This window comes from Balaenoptera physalus, assembly GCF_965194825.1.
Source record: "Balaenoptera physalus genome assembly, chromosome: 13".
Lineage (NCBI taxonomy): Eukaryota > Metazoa > Chordata > Mammalia > Artiodactyla > Balaenopteridae > Balaenoptera > Balaenoptera physalus.
The window spans coordinates 51,408,845-51,428,836 of record NC_138892.1 but is presented as its reverse complement, the minus strand read 5'-3'; the positions used below and the strand labels follow the sequence as shown (position 1 = coordinate 51,428,836).

Here is a 19,992-nt window from a genome sequence, read left to right as displayed (position 1 = left end):
TTCGTCTTTTTCCAATTATTATTTCAGACATACACATTTACCTGTTTAATTTCGGTAAAATTTGGGAGGAAAATGTGCCAAACGTTTAGAGTGGTTGTCTTCAGCTGGGGGGGGTGGTGGCTATGAGTGATTATTTTCTTCTTTCAGTTTTTCTGGGTTTTCCAAGTGCTCCTCAAGAAACAGGACAAAACGAAATAACTTTGTAAAAAGAAGTCATGACAGGTCATCTCAGATCCATCCAGGCCAGGTCGAGGGGGTGGCGGACTCTCCATCAGTTCTGAGCTGCTGGTCTTTCTCCACCTCTCACTCTTTGCTTGGTCTCTTCACTCACGTCCCAAAGCCGGAGGAACGAAAGGACTATTGAAAACCGAAAGCCAACCTGCAGGGGGAATCCGGGGCCGGGCGAGCCAGCGCCTGGCCGGGCCGGGCGAGCCCGGGGGCCTCTCCGGGGAGCGGCGCTGTGCGTCACGTGGGCCCCGCCCAGGCGCGGCTCAGACTCCGCGCGTGCGGCCGTCTTAGCAGCCGTCGTGGAAGCAGGATTTCCGCGGTTGTGCAACGGCATCGCGCTTCCGCGGAGAGGCCTGGGCTCCGCGTTACTTCCCGGCCCGGGCCCTCGTCTCCAGCAGCCCAGCCATGGCCTGGACGGCGGCGGCGGCGCTGGCGGGGAGCCGCGGGGCCCGCGGCGCGCTCTCGGCGCACACGCTCCTGTTCGACATGCCGCCCGCGCTGCTGGGCGAGCTCTGCGCTGTCCTGGACAGCTGCGACGGCGCGCTCGGCTGGCGCGGCCTCGGTGAGTGCGGCCCGGGCGGCGGGGGCCGTGAGGGGTGGCGGGGCAGCGGCGCGCACGCTCCGTCCGACGTGCGGCCTCCGGGGGTCCTTGCAAACCCGCGCTTTCCTCGCTCGCACTGGGAGCGACTCCCCAGACCCACCCCCGGGCTCCCCCTTCGTCCCTGAAACTTCGGGTAAGATTTAAGTGAGCGGAGCCTTGGGGAAACCAGCTCCCCGCGTGAAACCATCTAATGCTTCTCCACGATTCCTGCCTTGCTTGGTTCGGAATATTTTCAATAAGAAACGCCTGTGGGATGTCTTCTTGTCCTTTCAAAATGACCCCCAGAATATAATTTTCGTATGAAGACATGTTTATACCTTTAAAATATTTATCCTGTGGTGTTTTCAATGCACTCGCCTTAATTACACTTCAGGTGAAATGCTAAAGTAAAACATCATTTGTAATTAACGTGGCTCCCAGTTTTCTTAATTAAATATATCTTGCTTATTTACCCAATCTGGTGGAATGAAGTTTTAGGGTAGAGAGTGGCTTTTTAATTTAGTCTAGCAAGTTGGCTCCAAGACTTCATTTTATGCAGGCTTTGGAAAGTTGAGCAACGGCCTGTTGGAAGTGTTGAGTGTGATCAGAAATAATTCAGGCAAAAATCTGTAAGTACGTGCGTTCATGGTTAGATTTGATACCCCATGATGTCGCAATTAATGTTAGTTGAAAATAAACACAAATATGTCAAAGCGGCTTAGCCTTAATTCTCTGAAATAGCTATTATTCTTACCAAAAATAGCAGAAGACCAAGGAGGAAAAATGTTTAATTTGTTGTTGATGAACAGTATGGTCACACTATGGAATGTGGCATAGGGTTTCTAGTTGTATAATGATTGTTCATTATAGGCTCTGTAATTTTATATTGTAGCCCTTCAGTAAAAATCAGAAAACTCTGATTTCTGGAAAGCATGGACATTTCTAGTATGTATTTGAGAGATATCCCTCCCACACCAGATCTTTTTGAAATGGATGATGAAATGGCCGTTTTTGCACCTGTTGGTTTCCTAGAGGTACTGAATTTGTAAATGAAAAATGTTTTTAGTCCAGTCCATGGTTAGTGAATGGACTGAGTAGATATCATAAATGTGTGAAGTAGGTTGGTGTAGACTGTGAAAATATAAGAACATATGTCTCATCTAAAACAGTGAGTACTCAGCCCCAGGTCGCTGCTCCTTTTCAGGAAGTTCAGCTCAGTGTTGCTGAATCTTTTCTCTCCCACCCCCCTCTCTCCCTCCCTCCCTCCCTCCCCCCTCTTACTCAGCATTGAAATTCGGATATTCATTCATTACCTGCGTTGTTTCATAAACCCTTCCAGTGCCCCTGTCAGGCAGGCGCTGTTATCATCATCAGTGTTTGAACAGGTGAGGAAACTGTGGTGCACATTGGTTTAGTAACTGGCCCAAGTCAACAGCTGGGAAGTGCAAAGGGAGGACTTGAAGCAGATTATACAAGAAGGATGAAGTATATGAAGACTCTCTGGACTATATTCTAAATTTTTCTGTATATTTAAATCTGTTCTGGGACTTCCCTGGTGGTGCAGTGGATAAGAATCCACCTGCCAATGCAGGGAACACGGGTTCAAGCCCTGGTCCGGGAAGATCCCACACACCACGGAGCAACTAAGCCCGTGCGCCACAACTACTGAGCCTGCGTTCTAGAGCCCGAGAGCCACAACTACTGAGCCCACGTGCCACAACTACTGAAGCCTGTGCGCCTAGAGCCCGTGCTCTGCAAGAAGAGAAGCCACCGAAATGAGAAGCCCGTGTACCACAACGAAGAGTAGCCCCCTCTCGCCGCAACTAGAGAAAGCCTGCGTGCAGCAATGAAGACCCAATGCAGCCAAAAAAATTAAAAATTAAATCTTAAAAAAAAACACCTGTTCTAAACAATAAAGTCCATTTAAAATTAAAACAAAAAACAAAAAACACATAAACTCTGGAGTCTGTCTACATTTCCCTCTATGACTTCCTCAGGGTCACAAGTACTGCTGTGTTCTTTCAGCTGCATCTCACAGTCTCCCTGAAGTACAGCCACTTCTGCCATGAAAGAACCATTCAGTGAACCATTTCAAATATGCAGCCCCATTTTCCTAGTAGTGGAAATAAATGAAGACCACCGAAATGAGAACAAGCAAAGGCTATTTATTCAAAGCAAGGGAGTCAGCTCCCATGGCTTGCATTTGACTGAGATGCAAAGGCAAGCAGAGGATTGGAAAAGCTTTATAGCTGAAAAAGAGAAGGCTTCAGGTATGCCCTGATTGGAGGCTGTTGGCATGGGGGAAGCTGTATGCAGGCCAACTAGGAGTGGGGAATTCTGTTTAATTAAGGGTACATATTTGGCTTTCTCCAGTTGGCCCTAAATTGGAATTGGGGCAAAAATTAGGAAAGCTATCAGCTATTAATGAAGCCTTGGCCATTTTGGGCCAATTGCTATAAGGGTTATTGTTTGGCTTTCTGGACTAGTTGCTACAGATAGTAGTTTGACTTCCTAGACTGGTTACTCTAGATAGAACATTGGCTTCCTGGGCTGGTTGATGCATGTTGTGGGTTAGAGTTATGTTTGTATATCTATCTGGCCATTGTTCCTTTGTATATTTGTTCTCTTATAGGGGAAGAATCTAAACTGTTTACTCCTTCATACTGCAGCTATAATTCATTGCGTAGGGGATTTGTGCCCCTGCTGTCTGGACCAGAGCTCTAGAAGGAGACCTGGAACGGACCAGCTGCTTCATGAATTGTTGGCTCAGCAGAAAGGGAAGGCTGGCTCCGTTCCAGGTGGTTGAGGGCAACTGCTTGTGTTAAATAGGCTGAGTTTCCCCATCGGCACAGTGAAAGGAAAAAGGGGGGAAAGAGGTGCAGGGAGGGAAAACTTGGCCTTAGAGGACGGAAGGGGGAATGTTGGAGGACTGAATCAAGAAGACAGTTTCTTTTATGCTCAGGACAGCTGAAAGCCTGAGGATACAGAGGGTCCAAAATTCGATATAGAAAGCAACTGTAATAGTAATGGGCAAGAGAAGAGAAAAGCGGTAGAAGAGGTTAACCAAACTAAGTGTTGGTTCTCGAGCTTATCATGATTCTTGATGATGTTTACAAAGGCAGTTCAGACAAAGGCAGATCATATGGTGGCCTATATGGTATAATCAGCGTATACATGATAAGGTAGACAGCATGTTAACAAACAGGAATCACCTGTGCAGTCTTTAAAAGCTACAAATGCCCAGACCCCAGCCCTGGAGCTGTTGATTCAGTAGGTCTGGATCAAGGGTCTAGCATCTTTCTGTTTCTTGCCAAGCCCCACAGTTGAATCTGATGCACAGCCTGGTTTGGGAGCCATTTGCTTCGGCCAAATTCTCTTCTTTAATAACATCTTATTGTAACAATTACTTTACTGTAGTCTTTCACTACTCTACTTAATTCTATCTTTAAACACATTCTACATATTAATCATTAAATCACTTATATTATATTGCTATTGAAAATGGTGTAAACACAAGATAATATATTCTCTGGTTGATGTTGATGATTTTATGGCTTTATAATGAAAGTAGGACCACTGTAGAAAATGCCATTCATCTTACAACTACCTCAAAGACATAACGTATATGCAGAGCCTCTGGTGACAACTGATTTCATTACATTACCTTGAACTAGTGTTTAAATTGTTTGGAGCAGCTCACACTGTAAAACCTCTCAACACTTACAATGAGAGAGGAACCCTGCTTACAGATACTGTGTAATAGGTTGTATTCAATTTTCTTCCTCTCAAAAAAGGAAAGAAAATTATCATAGAAATTATTATTAATCACTTTAAAACAAATTAAATGTAAAATCACATTAAATATGCATTTGAATATTTAGTAAAGATTTAAAACAGTAATAATACTAATAATTGCCACCATCTTTTGAGTGCTTACTATTTGCCAGACCCTCTGTGCTAAGCACTTTACATGGATTATCTCATTATTTATCACAAAAACTCTGAGACAGGTACTCTTCCTATTTCCATTTTATAGATAGGAAAACTGACTCTCAGAGAATTTAGGTAACCTACCTCAAATCATAGTCTAGTATGTTGCAGACTAGGATTCTAACCAGATTGTCAGACTCCAGAGTCTATGTTGTTGTCTTTCTTTAATTTTAAATAGACTTTATTGCTTAGAACAGTTTTAAATTGACAGAAAAATTTAGAAGATAGTATCAGTACAAAGAGTCCTCATATATTCTATCCTTCCCATATACTCTGTATCCAGTTTCCCATTATTAACATCTTACATTAGTATGGTACATTTGTTACAATATTGATACATTATTATTAAATACAGTTCTTACTTTATTCAGATTTCCTTTATTTTTACCTCAAGTCCCTTTTGTCTTCCAGGATCCCATCTAGGATATCACATTTCACACATTTCATTTAGTTATCGTGTATCCTTTGGCTGCTTTTGGCTGTGATAATTTCTCAGACTTCTCTAGTTTTTGATGACCTTTACAGTTTTGAGGAGTACTGGTCACTACTGATCAGTGCTGATCTACTGTTTTGTAGAATGTCCCTCAATTGAGATTTGTCTGATGTTTTTCTCATGACTAGACTGAGGTTGTGGATTTGGGGAAGGCAGACCACAAGAGGTAGAATGACATTTTCGTTACATCCTATCAGGGGAACACACTACATGACTAATCACTGTTGACGTTAACCATGGCTGGAGTAGTGTCTATCAGGTTTCCACGCTGTAAAAGCAGTCTTCCCCCACGCCCCCTCCCACCCCTTTCCATATTATGCTCTTTGGAAGGAAGTCACTATGTGTGGCCCACACTTAAGGAATAGAGAGTTATGCCTCCCCTCCCTGAAAGCAGAGTAGAACCCATGTTCTTTTGACCACCATGTCATTTCTCACATCTTACAATGTTCTATCTAGATCAAACTTCTACTCTTCAGTTACCACCCCTTTTTCTGTGCCGCTTTATGGTAAAATTCCTCAAAAGGGCTGTTTACACTCCAGTTTCTCCATTCTCCCTTGAATCTGCTCCAATCAGGCCTTCACCCCCAACTGCGCTGCTCCATTGAAATTCCTCTTGTCCAGAGTCACCGTGGCTAAATCCAACAGTCAGTTCTCAGTCTTCATCTTATTTGACACAGCTGATCGCTCCTTTCTCCTGAAAGCTTTACTTTACTTCTAGAACATTACGCTCTTTATTTTCTTCTTACAGGTTCCTCGTTCTCTCTCTGATCTCTTAGAACGCCCCTGGGATTAGTCCATGGACCTCTTCTCTTCTGTTTATCTACTCTACCCACTATCTTGTCAATGCCATCTATGCGCTAATAACGCCCAGATTTCTTGCCTGGGTCTCTCTCTTGAACGTCAGCACCGTCTACCTAGTCCGCCTATTTGCCTACTTGATAGACATCTCCAACTTAACAGTCCAGAAGTGCTCCCCTCCCCCAGAGTTTTTCCTCATCTTAGTTAATGGCTACCCCATCCTTCATTTGTTCAGGCCAAAACTATTAGTCTTCTGCGACTTCTTGCTTTCTCTCACAAACCACATCCTGTGTCTCAGCAAATGCTGTTCACTCGGCCTTCAGGATCTATCTAATAATCTGACCACTTCTCATCACTGTCACCACAGCCATCCTTGTCCAAACCACCATCAGATTGCATCTGGTTAATTTCAGCAGTCTCCTAACTGGGCTCCTTGCTACTGCATCTACCCGCCTCAAGTTTCTTTTCAACCCAGCAGCCAGTGAGCCTGTTTAACATATGAAGCATCTTATACCATTATCCTGTTCAGAACCGTCCAGTAGCTTCCCATCTCACGGTAAACACCAATGCCCTACATTGCTTTTCTCACTTCTTTCTTCTTATTTGTTCAACTCCAGATAAATTGGCCTCCGTGGACATTCAAGGAATGTTTTTCCTGTAGGTAACCTTGAGGCTTACTTTTTCACATCCTTCATGATTTTGATTAACTATTACACACCCTGACTATGCTTTTAAAACTGATACCCCTGTGCTCCCTTATGCTCTTTTACTGCTTTATTTTTCTCTGCATCACTTATCATTCCTCATATACTTTATATATATACATATACATACGTATATATTTCTTTATTTGTTTATTGTCCATCTAGAAATAAGCTTCATGAGGGCAAGGATTTTTGTTTGCCTTGTTTTCTGCTTATTCCTCTAGGATCTAATATTGTACCTGGTACAGAGAAGGTATGCACTAAATATCTGTTGATTGAATGAATTAATGAATGAACAGATGTCTGTTAAACATCCAACACCTTTTTTGGGCAGAACCTTAGACAAAGTATTATACTAGATACAATGTCATGGCCCCTGCGTGTAAGGATTTTCCAATTTAACATAGGCAACAGAACAGTAGATATGCTATAAAGTTTAACAAGGGAAGGAAGTATAGGAAAATAGTACTGATCATTACCTGAGTGTGGAATTGTACAGCTTCTGAGTTCCAGACTGAAACACTGGTGTTGAGGGTGAACTGTTCTTCACTTGTCTCCCAGAAGTCATTAAAGTTTGATCCTTCCCTGGGTCTGGGATTGAGAGAGCAGGACAGATGGAAAGATCCCTGAAAAATCATGCGCAGGCCTTCCTGTTTATGAAATAGGAGTCCTACTCATGTAGGGGGTAAAAAGTACACATAAGCTTAAGTGTGGACAAGTATTATTTCTTGTAAAATGTATGATCTAGTGGGTGTTAATGCTATGGTCTGTAAGAGGAGTTGAGCTAAATTATGCTTTTGAGTTTTGTTTTACTTTTTTAGGAATTAAAAATATCTTTTCAATCCTAAAGTTGTTTTTTTTTTTTAATTGCCTAATTTGTGTGCTTTGTGGGGAAAAAAAAAAAGCCATCTTTTCCTTTTCCCATTTTGTTATCTCAAAACAAACTTTGCAAGAACGCAGACAATTTCCTAGGGGTTTTGGCATGTGGTTATATGCAAATACAAAGATTCCAAATAGGGTATGTTGCGTTATTCTAAAAAACCCCTTCAGAGACATATTTGCATGTGATGAGTGATTTCCACAGCTGAATTCCCCAGCGTTAGCACTCCTAGATAGTCCTGCCCTCTCAAAACAGAGCCCCGAGGACCTTTGAGCATTGAATGATTATTAAGCTGTCACTATTTTCAGATCAATTTATTTCTGGACTTCTCAGGTCGACTTTTTTGGCTTATATTATGCCAAGATGCCTTTCAAACAAAAATTTTGCCTTCCAAAAAATGATTTTTTTTTTTTTCCAAAAAATGATTTTAAACTGTGTTTGAGTACAGCATATTTTTCCTGATTTATCTTTTCATGTAGGAGGCTCTTCACTTGTACAACACAACAGTCATTGGGAAGTTCACTCTTTGTTTAGGACTATTAATAAATAAAGTTCTACATTCTGGAAGGAACAAGTAAGGAAGGACTAGAGAAAACTTTGCATGTTGAAGAATATAACAGGAATTAAGAGTTTGCATTCCTGTCACATCATATTGAAGCTTTTGTTTTACAGAACTTGATTTAAATGAATTATACATTTTATGGATGCTAAGAATACTCTTTTAGTGGTGTTTCTATTCCCAATGCATCATCATTGGAGAAAAGCTATTAAGATTGTACTGTGAATCATCAGTTAGGGAAAGAGAAAACATTTCATTTCCAGTCCTGGAAGCAACCTATGCTTTCAGGATCCATTTTCACTGAGCTGGGTCAGTTTCAGCACCGTCAACTATGTACTCTTGGAAAAACGCCTTTGTCTAATCTAGCTTTCCTTAGACTTAGTGCAAACTCAGAAACCTTTGCCCCCGGAGTCAGTGTTAGGGAACTGTAAAAACCTCAGCTCATTTGGCATCTGTTCATTCACCCTCCAGCTAAATCTCAGAGATGTGCTCAAGGGAATCATGGCCTGTTGCACTTTTAAAAAGGAAATTCAGAAATTAAGAAAAAGAAAAATGGGGAATAGAATTATGTGGGAAATCTGACGTCCCCTGGAACTTGAAAGGTTAACTCCAGATTACCTTAATAGTTATAAACTGTTCCTTTCCTACTGTGAGAATTGTGAGCCATGAAATGTTTATACCTTTTTATGTGCAAATACTGTGTATGAGACTCCTGCTGCTATTGCCACCAGATGGATCTTCCAAAACCTAAAGCTTCCATCTTTGCGTCACCTCCTCAGAAATCTTAGATTGGTCCCATTTACTTTCAGGGTAAAATTTTAAGTTACACTGACACTCAGGGCCTCTGTCTGTCATTCAGCAGATACGTATTGAACGTCTGCTATGTGCTAAGCACATTCCTATGCAGGTAACACGGAGACTTCATGGAGCTTGTTCACCTTTTCTTTAACTTGAACCCTCTGCTCTAAGCATAGTGGTCTCCTCTTTGCCCCCTCATGCCCTTTTCTTTATTTCTGGCACAATTCTCCATTTGACAGGCTCTTCCTTCTTCCTTCATCTGACTGAAACCTTGCCCCAGTCCCCTGCTGTTGCAGAGTCAGCAGATGTCCCACCACCTCATGCTCCTTCCCGGGCTGTGGTAGCCCACACGGACATCTTCTTTCTTCACCCCTGTTAAATTATGTGCATGTCTTATCTCACAGAGTCAAAGTGGAAAGGGAACTGTTCTAATAAGGAAAAAAAAAGTCCTGCTGTGTGTTACATAAATTGTTAATTTATATGGTACATTATGCCTCTATAAATGTTAGCCAGTTGATTTACTAACAGACAAAGTAGAAATCTAAACTTTCCCTTTGCTGAAATTTGATATTTAGCATTTCCTTATTGGAATGTTAATTTGGAGACTGGGAAGTGTTTTAAAGACTGGAGGTGTTTTAAAGTCAGTGCTTATGTAATCAGCAGGCCAGCAAAGGGCAACCAAATTTAGTGTCTGTTTTAGGAGGGACTGTTTGTCACAGGACATTAACTGATGAGAAGTTTGAGATTGCTCAGTGAGGCTGTGACTTGTCTGGAGTTGTACTATAGGTTGGTGAGAGATCCGCCACTAAACCCACGTGTTCCTGCATATATCCAGGGGGCCACAGTGATGTCTGGACTGGTGGCTTTTCTCATTAGAAGTCAGCATAGTCTATGGGGCTCAGAGTTCATTCTTTTGTCTTGTTTTCAAATCATAACTTGAGTGATTTTTTTTCTCCCCAGGGTAGTATACCCTATCCAGTTATTCCTTAAGAATTGGCCTCTCTTTAGAAATACTCATAGTTTTAAACTTGGCTCAGGCTCCAGAACCACCCCTCTAGGAAGCCTTCCATGATGCCCCATCTTTAGTTAGGGACCCTTCTTCGTGCTCCACTCACACGTGCTATGTGCAGTTACTGCACTGTTGCACACAGTAGATGCTCAACAAATGTTTGAATTACACTGATTTGCAGTATTTCTTCTAAGAGCTTTTAGAAAGAGTTAAAGTGTTCATAAAAACGTGCCTCAACCAAATAGGCAGATGACATCATCCAAAAATACTTTAAAATAGAGTTAACGTGTCTTGCCAACTTTTTTTTTTTTTAATTTTTTAATTTATTTATTTTTGGCTGAGTTGGGTCTTTGTTGCTGCGTGTGGGCTTCCTCTAGTTGCGGCCAGCAGGGGCTACTCTTCCCTGCGGTGCGCGGGCTTCTCATTGCAGTGGCTTCTCTTGTTGAGGAGCACGGGCTCTAGACGTGCGGGCGTCAGTAGTTGAGGCTTATGGGCTCTAGAGCGCAGGCTCAGTAGTTGTGGCGCACGGGCTTAGCTGCTTCGCGGCACGTGGGATCTTCCCAGACCAGAGCACGAACCTGTGTCCCCTGCACTGGCAGGCGGATTCTTAACAGCTGTACCACCAGGGAAGCCCCGCCAACTATTTTTGCTTTGAAGGTTCCCTTCTATTTTTTTTTAGTGCTACTCTATCTAAAACATATTGGCATTTGGATAGTCCTTGCCTCTTCATGAGACATCATCTCTACAAAGAGATGTAAAAGGAAGATATTCTTGCCAGAACTTAAAATATGGAAGAAGGTCAAAAACATTCCAACTTAATGAATGGTATCACATATTTTATAGTAACTGTTTTCCCCCTACAGCCTAAGCAGGCGTTCAGATTGAATGTTTCAACTTTATCTTCCCTTGTTTGACATGTACTTACCAGAGCAGTCACTTCCTTTCACTCTTTTCGGGCATAAGATGTGACTGAAATAACAAAACACTCGGACTTCCCTGGTGGTGCAGTGGTTAAGAATCCACCTGCCAATGCAGGGGACACGGGTTCAAGCCCTGGTCCAGGAAGATCCCACATGCCGCGGAGCAACTAAGCCCGTGTGCCACAACTACTGAGCCTGCGCTCTAGAGCCCGTGAGCCACAACTACTGAGCCCACGTGCCACAGCCGCTGAAGCCTGCGCTCTAGAGCCTGTGCTCCCTAACAAGAGAAGCCACCGCAGTAAGAATCCCGCACACCGCAGCGAAGAGTAGCCCCCGCTCATGCCGCAACTAGAGAAAGCCCGCGTGCAGCAATGAAGACCCAACACAGCCAAAAATAAATAAATAAATTAATTAATTAAAATAAATAAAACATTCAAGATAAAAAACTTTGTATGTATTAGTTAGGTTAGACTAAGTTACACTGCAGTAAAAAGAAAAAAAAACAAATAAAACCCCACCACCTAAATCTCAGTGGTTAGCATAACAGAAGCTTACTTTTGGCTCATGGGAAGAGCACTGAGAATTCAGGGCAGCTGATCTCCATGTGGTGGTCCAGCATCTTGGGGCACCCCCATCTTGACATGTGCTTCTACCATTGCTGTGACAGGGATGGGAGCCTGGTGAATTGCACCCTGGCTCTTCAGTGTTTCTGGCTGGAAGAGACACATAGGCATGACCAACCTAGAGCAAGAAAATACCATCCTCTCTGATTGGGCAGAGGACTAGAAATAGTGGTGGGCACTAACAATGTCTACCAAGTCCATTTTTTTGCTCCGAAATAGGGGCAATAATGGTATCATATTGTGATCTCTTTCAACTTTTAGGATTTACTTACAGTCTCAGCAAGAACATAAAACTGAAGGAAATTGAATAGTCCAGCAAACCCTTGTAGGACTGAAAATATGGGGGCAAGGGATGCCATATTAAACAGAAGACATTTGCCTTTCTGATGTCTTAGTTCAAAGACTGTAACTGGTGTAGTAGTTCCTTAAGAAATTTTTAAAACCTGTGGAGTCTGAAACAGACTGAACAAAAGATAGTTCCCTAGGGCTTATTGCTCTTCTCAGAGCTGAGAACCTGTTCATCTTATAAAAGGACATCAGCCTTTGGAGAACATCATTGTTGGAGAAGTGAGCCCTTCCATGAGGTTACCTTGATTCCTCTTGGAGGGCAGCTTCCGTATTTGTGTGTGGCAGAGGGAGAGGGGCCGATTCCCACAGCCAGTGACAGTGATGTGTTGCAGGCCCCCACAACCACTCTCAGGTAACAGTTGGATTTTATCTATAGATCTGTATCTGGCTGCCTGAATTTTTAAGACTCTGGAGGATAAAAGGTATGAGGGGATGCTGCCATCACCATCACCAGCCCTAAAACACATTGCTAATTTCAGTACTCAGGATGGCTGGACTAATCCAGGAGTACTGTCCCAGGGACAAGAAAACTATTCTTTCCATCTGTCCTTTGCTTGCTTTCTTCCTCCTTTGCCTTAAAGTACACTTTAAAATTTGGGAGTTATGCAGAAAGGCTGTGTAATTTTTTACCTGAAGAATCTTATTATCTCAGGGTGCCATAAAAAGTCATATACTAAATCAACTATACTCCAATAAAAATTGTTTAAAAAGTCATATACTTTCAGTACAGCTTTAAGGTATTTATACAGGACCCTAAATAAGTCATATACACTGTTTTCGAGCAGTTAAAATCCTGTTACCCCAGTAGAACATTTCCCTGACCCTACCCAGATAATAATTTAATTGCTCAAAAATATTCAGCAAAGATAGTCTAGAACAAAAAAAAAAATTTTTTTTAACATCTTTATTGGAGTATAATTGCTTTACAATGGTGTGTTAGTTTCTGCTTTATAACAAAGTGAATCAGTTATACATATACATATATTCCCATATCCCCTCCCTCTTGCATCTTCCTCCCTCCCACCCTCCCTATCCCACTCCTCTAGGTGGTCACAAAGCACCATGCTGACCTCCCTGTGCTATGCGGCTGCTTCCCACTAGCTATCTATTTTACGCAGAACAAAAATTTTAAACAGCATTTCATAAAAGCTTCAACCAATGAACCTAACTATATTATCAATGAGTAACCACACTGAAGAGAATGAGAAAGAAAAGAACTAACCTAAGTAACTTTGGAAAACAGGCTCTTCCCAGAATACCCTTAGGCTGAGGACAAAAACAAGTGTGCACAAATGCTGTAATTTGATTAGTTAATGTGTTCCTCACAGGGCTATGGGTTAGCCATTCTGAAAGTACTTCATGTACGTAGTAGAACTGAACAAACAAGCAAATATATTGTGGATAATGAGAGCAAAGTTTCTTACTGTGTGAGAATGAAGTTATACAAGTGAGAAAGGTCTAAAATGTGCCATATGGTATTGACTTGGATCAGAGGTATCAGTTAAAAATCATGGTTTTTAATGTGTGTACAGACAGAAATACAGATGCATGGGTGAGAGCACATACATATATTTCCCACCTCTGTCTGCTTGAAGGACCTGGCAGCAGTGAGCGCATATAGCATCTAAGTTCTTGCTTTTTAAACACCATTATCCAATAAAAGGAATCAGGACTCCTTGGAAAAGTAATTATATCATATATATAATTTCCCCTGGCTGGGGCAGGGGAAATACAAAATGAGCCTAAAGCATCTTGTATAGCCAGAAAAATAAGAAAGTGTTCCCAAAATGATAGGGCTTGTCAAAAGAATACAGGAGCAGCCTGAATGGACAAAGCTGGAGCAAGTTTAGCAACAAAATAAATAATGATAGTATTGGATTTTAACCTGTAGAGTAAAATAAATATCCATGAGTCCACACTGATATAAATAAATTAATTGCCTAAATAAATGGGCAAGAAGAGATAATACTCTCTTACAGAAGAATTGCAGTTAATGAACATAGAAGGAAGAAGGGAAAATTGAAAAATACCATTAAGCAAACCCCACAGTAATAATTACAATAAACAAGAACCATAGATAGATGCAAATATTTTTAGGCAAAATCTGAGAAGCAGGATGTTTCCATAGTCTCAGAGTATCTCCCCCAACATAGTTATTAGTTACAAATAATAATAATTTTATAGTGGAGAAACCTGCAGACATCACCTTAACCAAGGGATCAAGGTTAACATCACCAGTGATAAGACATGGACATCCTGAACCTCTTGATATTATGCACCGAGAAGGATACAACAGCATTTCACTGTCCTTAAAGATAAGGAAAAACTGAGGAACATCAGATTAGTGGAGATTAAGGAGGAGGAACAACTAATTGCAATGTGAGAAACTGGATAGGCTCTTAGAACAGAAAAAAGACATCAGTAGAAAAACAGGTGAAATTAGAATAAGCTCTTCAGTTTAGTAATCTCTGGGTCTGATCTTTGTACCCTGGTTACATAAGATGTTAATAACATTAGGGGAAGTTGGGTGAGAAATACATGCTAAAATTAGTTCAAAATAAAAATATAAATAAAATGCAACAGAACATATAAGGTACACAAAAAAAACAGGGATTCCAATAAAAGTAAACTATTCTTTGGTTCTTCCTATTACAATTGCCACAGCAGAGCGACTTTCAAGCAGCTGGCTGGATGTTCGTCACATTGAAAAATACGTAGACCAGGGTAAAAGTGGAACAAGAGAATTACTTTGGTCCTGGGCACAGAAAAACAAGACTATCGGTGACCTTTTACAGATTCTCCAGGAGATGGGGCATCATCGAGCTATCCATTTAATTGCAACTTATGGTAAGCATTGATTCTAACGATGTGGCTCTTACTCAATTTTATATGAATTGTAACTTGTAAATATTGTATTTTATCTAAGACGTTAACTGGTCATGCTGTATGTCAGTGATTCCTTACCTGTGACTTTTATCTGAAGCGGGGTTTGCAGCTTCACATTTTTGTGTCTGACACTTTCTTTTCTTTTTGCCTAACTTATACAACACATTCCCTTCTACCACTTTATAGTTTGGTTTTTAAAAAATATTTATTTACAAGCTACACGTCTTAAAATGTTTCATTCTCACTTAGTTAAGAGAATCAGCTCTCTGTCCAAAACTCTGAATCTCTGAGTCATAAACATGACCAGAACCACAATATGAGTAAAATACAAATAATGCTATAATTCGTTTTACCATATGATTAGAAGTTAAAAATAATTGGGTTTCCCCCCTGTATTTTAGTGCAGATGATACCTCCAAAATAACCCTGGGATTTCTCTATTATCTTCACTGCTGTTTTATGCCATGGCTTTCTAACTTCTAACCTGTTTACTGTCCATTTCACAGTGGCTTGAGTCTTTCCTCTCTTTGTCTTCTCTTTCTGATGCTGTGTCATGCATTACATTTATAGTAACCTGATAAGTAAAGCTCCTGAAGTTTTCTCTGTTCATTCTTTGTCAATAAAATAATCTCCCAATGTCACCTGTTCTGTTTATTCCACTTTAGATTCATTGACTTCAACAAGAATGATCTTGAGTGATCTTGGGTCTTATGTTATAGATTCAGGGCTCTTAGGTTGGAAACTCCTTTAAATCAGCAGCCTTATTCTTTGACTTTTTCATCCAGGCATATTTTTAGTTCTGTGTATTTGCACACATGCTCTTTGATAATATATTTTGTCCACTCAAGCCACTGCCTCATGACCTAAAGAAGCTTTGCACACACAAGAAGAAATTCCAAGAGGTTTGTACCAGAAAACTGTAGCTTCAGAATGACTTTTATTTTATAGGTTTTTCACATTAAGAAGGTATTAGACAGTTCCCAATAGGCTTCCACCATGATATTATCTGTATAACTTGGCTAATCCCTTTTTTCTGTTGCACACTATTTCTTCACTTAGGATTTTTTTTTCTTAACGTTTATTTATTTATTTATTTTGGCCACGCCGGGTCTTAGTTGCAGCACACAGGTTCTTCACTGCAGCATGTGGCTCTTTAGTTGTGGAATGTGGACTTCTTAGTTGCAGCATTCGGACTCTTAGTTGCAGCATGTATGCAGGATCTAGTTCCCCAACCAGGGATCGAACCCCAGCCCCCTGCATTGGGAGTGCAGATTCTTACTCACTGGACCACCAGGGAAGTCCCTTCACATAGTTTTATACAGCAGAATGCTTCACTCTGAAGCTGACTGATCAGGTAAAATGCAGTGAGGCTCTGGGAGCTGTAAATGTAATGCCTTTTCATTATCTGAGCCTTTTCCAGCCACTGAAACCACCCACGTGACTTGTTCACAGTATAAACTCACACCAATTTGATAGGACACGGGTATATTTTATACTTCAGTGTTCTGGAATAGATTTCAGGGTGTCTTTTCACACTCTATGTTGTTTATTTATGCAGCGGGGAATTATATGGACAAAAATTCCACATCCTTGGTTGACTCCTAGTCTGTTGCACATGGAAAATTATTTTTTACAATGTGGGATTAGTTGATTTGTGGAAAGGCAATTATTTACTGCCCTAATACCACGAGATAGATATATCTGAGATGAAAAGGAGGATAGTCCTTTGTTCTGAATCCTTTGCTAAGAAAAATAGCATTATTTATTTGCAGCTTATTGAATTAATGCTTTGAATTATGATCTCTTTTTTTTTTTTAATTTTATAGCTACTTTATTTATTTATTTATTTAATCTATTTTTGGCTGCGTTGGGTCCTCGGTTCGTGCGAGGGCTTTCTCTAGTTGCGGCAAGCGGGGGCCACTCTTCATCGCGGTGCGCGGGCCCTCCACTATCGCGGCCCCTCCCGTTGCGGGGCACAGGCTCCAGACGCGCAGCCTCAGTAGTTGTGGCTCACGGGCCCAGCCGCTCCGCGGCACGTGGGATCCTCCCAGACCAGAGCTCAAACCCGTGTCCCCTGCATTAGCAGGCAGACCCTCAACCACTGCGCCACCAGGGAAGCCCTGAATTATGATCTTAAAAACATTAATTGTATAGCTTGTTGAAAGCAGCCACATGATGATTCATTGGAAACATTTAAATGTAACCTGCTGCACAGGTGTTTCCTATGACAGCAACTCACTCAAGTCAGGAGTTGGAGCTCCTAATTGAAATGCATAAAGATTTAGTCTTTCTTTGTTGCTACCATGAACAGAGTTATCACTTACCTAAATAATCTACTTTTGCCTAGCTTTCCTTAAAATTGTTCCATTTAGTGGGATGGTTTCACCTTAATCACCTTAGTCAAGCCATTTTGAATCTTCCATTTTATATGACAGTGAAGTATCGTCTTTTTATGTGCAGCAAAAGGACAATGGCTTTTAGTGCCCTTGCAGCCCCCAAACTTCAAATTTTGTTCTACACAACAATACCTTATTCAGGATGTTTGTTATTTCTTGCCTAATTGCCCTCGCTGGAACCTCTAGTATAATGTTGAATAGAAGTGGCAAGACTAAGACATTCTTTTCTTGTTCCTCATCTAAGGGGAAAACATTCAGTCTTTCACCGTTATATATGATGTTCACGGTAAGTTTTTCACAGATGCCCTTTAACAAATTAAGGAAATTTTTTTCTCTCCCTAGAGCTTCATCATGATAGATTATTGGATTTTATGAGTTTTGTTCATTTTATTAATGTGGTATATTTTCAGATATTAAGCTAACCTTGGATTCCTGGGATGAATCCCACTTGGTCATGGTATCTCATCTTTCTTATATGTTTCTGGATTTAGTATTTTGGTGAGAATTTTTGCATCTATATTCATAAGGGATATAGGCCTGTAGTTTTCTTGTGCTGTTTTGTGTGGCATTAATATTAGGATAATATTGGCCTCAAAGAAAGATTTGGGAGTTGCTTCCTCCTCTTCTATTTTGGAAGAATGTGTGAAGAACTGGTCTTAAATCTTCTTTAAATGTTTGATAAAATTTACCTGTGAAGCCATTTGGGCCTGGGCTTTTCTTTATGGGAAGTCTTAAAATATTAATTAAATCTCTTCCCTTGTTACAGACCCATTCAGATTGTTTATTTCTTCTTGAATTAGTTTTGGTAGTTTGTGTCTTTCTAGGAATCTGTCCATATCATTTATCTAGTTTTTTGACAAATAGTTGTTCACAGTATTCCCTTATAATTCTTTTTATTTCTGTAAGGTCAGTAGTTATGTCTTTTGTTCTTAATTTTAGTAATTTGAGTCTTCTTTCTTTCTTGGTTAGTCTAACTAAAAGATTGTCAACTTTGTTTATATTTTCAAAGAACCAGCTTCAGTTTCATTGATTTTTCTCTTCTGATTTTCTATTCTGGTCTTCTGTTTCATTTATTTCCACTCCAGTCTTAATTCTTCCTTCCTTCTGCTTCCTGTGGTTTAGTTGTTTCTTCTTTTTTTGTTCCTCAAGGCAAACGTTTAGGCTATTTATTTGATATTTTTCTTCTTTTTAAAGGTGGGCATTAACAGCAATAAATTTCCCTTTAAGCGCTGCTTTTGCTGCATGCCATATGTTTTGGCACGTTGTGTTTTTGTTTTCATTCATCACAAAGTATTTTCTAATTTCCCTTGTGATTTCTTCTTTGACTCGTTGGTTATTTATGAGTTTGGTGTTTAATTTTCATGTATTTGTCAATTTCATGTATTTGTCAAAGTATTTTCTAATTTCCCTTGTGATTTCTTCTTTGACTCGTTGGTTATTTACGAGTTTGCTGTTTAATTTTCATGTATTTGTCAATTTCCAAAAAAAAAATTTCCTTTTGTTATTGATTTCTACTTTATTTTTTTTTGCATTTTTTAAAAAATGTATTTATTTTTATTTATTTTTTGGCTGCATTGGGTCTTCGTTGCTGCATGCGGGCTTTCTGTAGTTGCAGCGAGTGGGGGCTTCTCTTCATTGCGGTGCGCGGGCTTCTCATTGTGGTGGCTTCTCTTGTTGCGGAGCATGGGCTCTAGGTGCGTGAGCTCGGTAGTTGTGGCACGTGGGCTCAGTAGTTGTGGCACACGGGCTCAGTAGTTGTGGTGCACGGGCTTAGTTGCTCCGTGGCATGTGGGATCCTCCCAGACCAGGGCTCGAACCCATGTCACCTGCATTAGCAGGCGGATTCTTAACCACTGTGCCACCAGGGAAGCCCTTGATTTCTACTTTAATTCCATGTAGTCAGAGAATATGCTTTGTATGATTTCATCCTTCCAAATTTATTGAGGCTCATTTTATTGCCTAACATGTGATCTGTTCTGGAGAATGTTCAACATACACTTGCAAAGTATGAGTATATTCTTCTGTTTTGGATGGAATGTTCTATAGATGTCTGTTCGGTCTAATTGATTTATAGTTTTGTTCAAGGAGGCTTATTATTAATTGATTGTATTTTGTTGCTAGTCTTCTAAGCAAAATAATCTAGGAAACATTAGAATACAATCTAAGAAAAACTAGAAGATGAAATAAAACTCTTCTGAAGTCTGAATCAAAATGTCAGAAGTAACAGCAAAATATTGCAGTTTTAATTTATTGTAGGAAGCTACATAGACTTCCTTAGTTCAGACAGAACCATAACAGACAGAAGTAATAGTCTTCAATTGGGCAGCATTTGTGGGCATTTGTGATTGCATGCGCATGCGCACACACACACACACACACACACACACACTCACACTCACACTCACTCACCCCTCTAATACCTTGTGGCACAAGATGGGATAAAAAGTGAACTAAGCGAGAGAGATATAATCCCATAATGGTAAAAATTTTAAATACATGTACAAAAAACTGATAACAACATTGCTTTTTTCCTGTCAATTCTCTCCTTCATACTTTAATATTTTTAATGATGTCTAACAATAATTTAAGATAGGTGCTCATGGACTTCCCTGGTGGTCCAGTGGTTAAGACTCCGAGCTTCCACTGCAGGGGGCACGGGTTTGATCCCTGGTCAGGCAACTAAGATCCCGAGTGCCGCGCCTCACGGCCAAAAATTTAAAAAACAAAAATACAAACAAACAAGAAAAAAAGATAGGTGCTCATGTTTTAAGTGAACAAAG

The 19,992-nt window shown here is 40.6% G+C and overlaps 1 protein-coding gene across 2 annotated transcripts in view; it reads left to right on the top strand.

The window, feature by feature from the left end:
• Positions 1-429: 429 nt before the first annotated feature.
• Positions 430-19,992, top strand: part of IRAK3 (interleukin 1 receptor associated kinase 3) — a 52,051-nt gene continuing 32,488 nt past the window's right edge. For both annotated transcript variants that reach the window (XM_082422770.1, XM_082422769.1), the window contains exons 1-2: positions 430-790; positions 14,595-14,777. In XM_082422770.1, the coding sequence (XP_082278896.1) occupies positions 634-790; positions 14,595-14,777 (340 nt within the window). In that variant the 5' untranslated portion in view covers positions 430-633. The remainder of the gene's footprint in view (positions 791-14,594; positions 14,778-19,992) is intronic.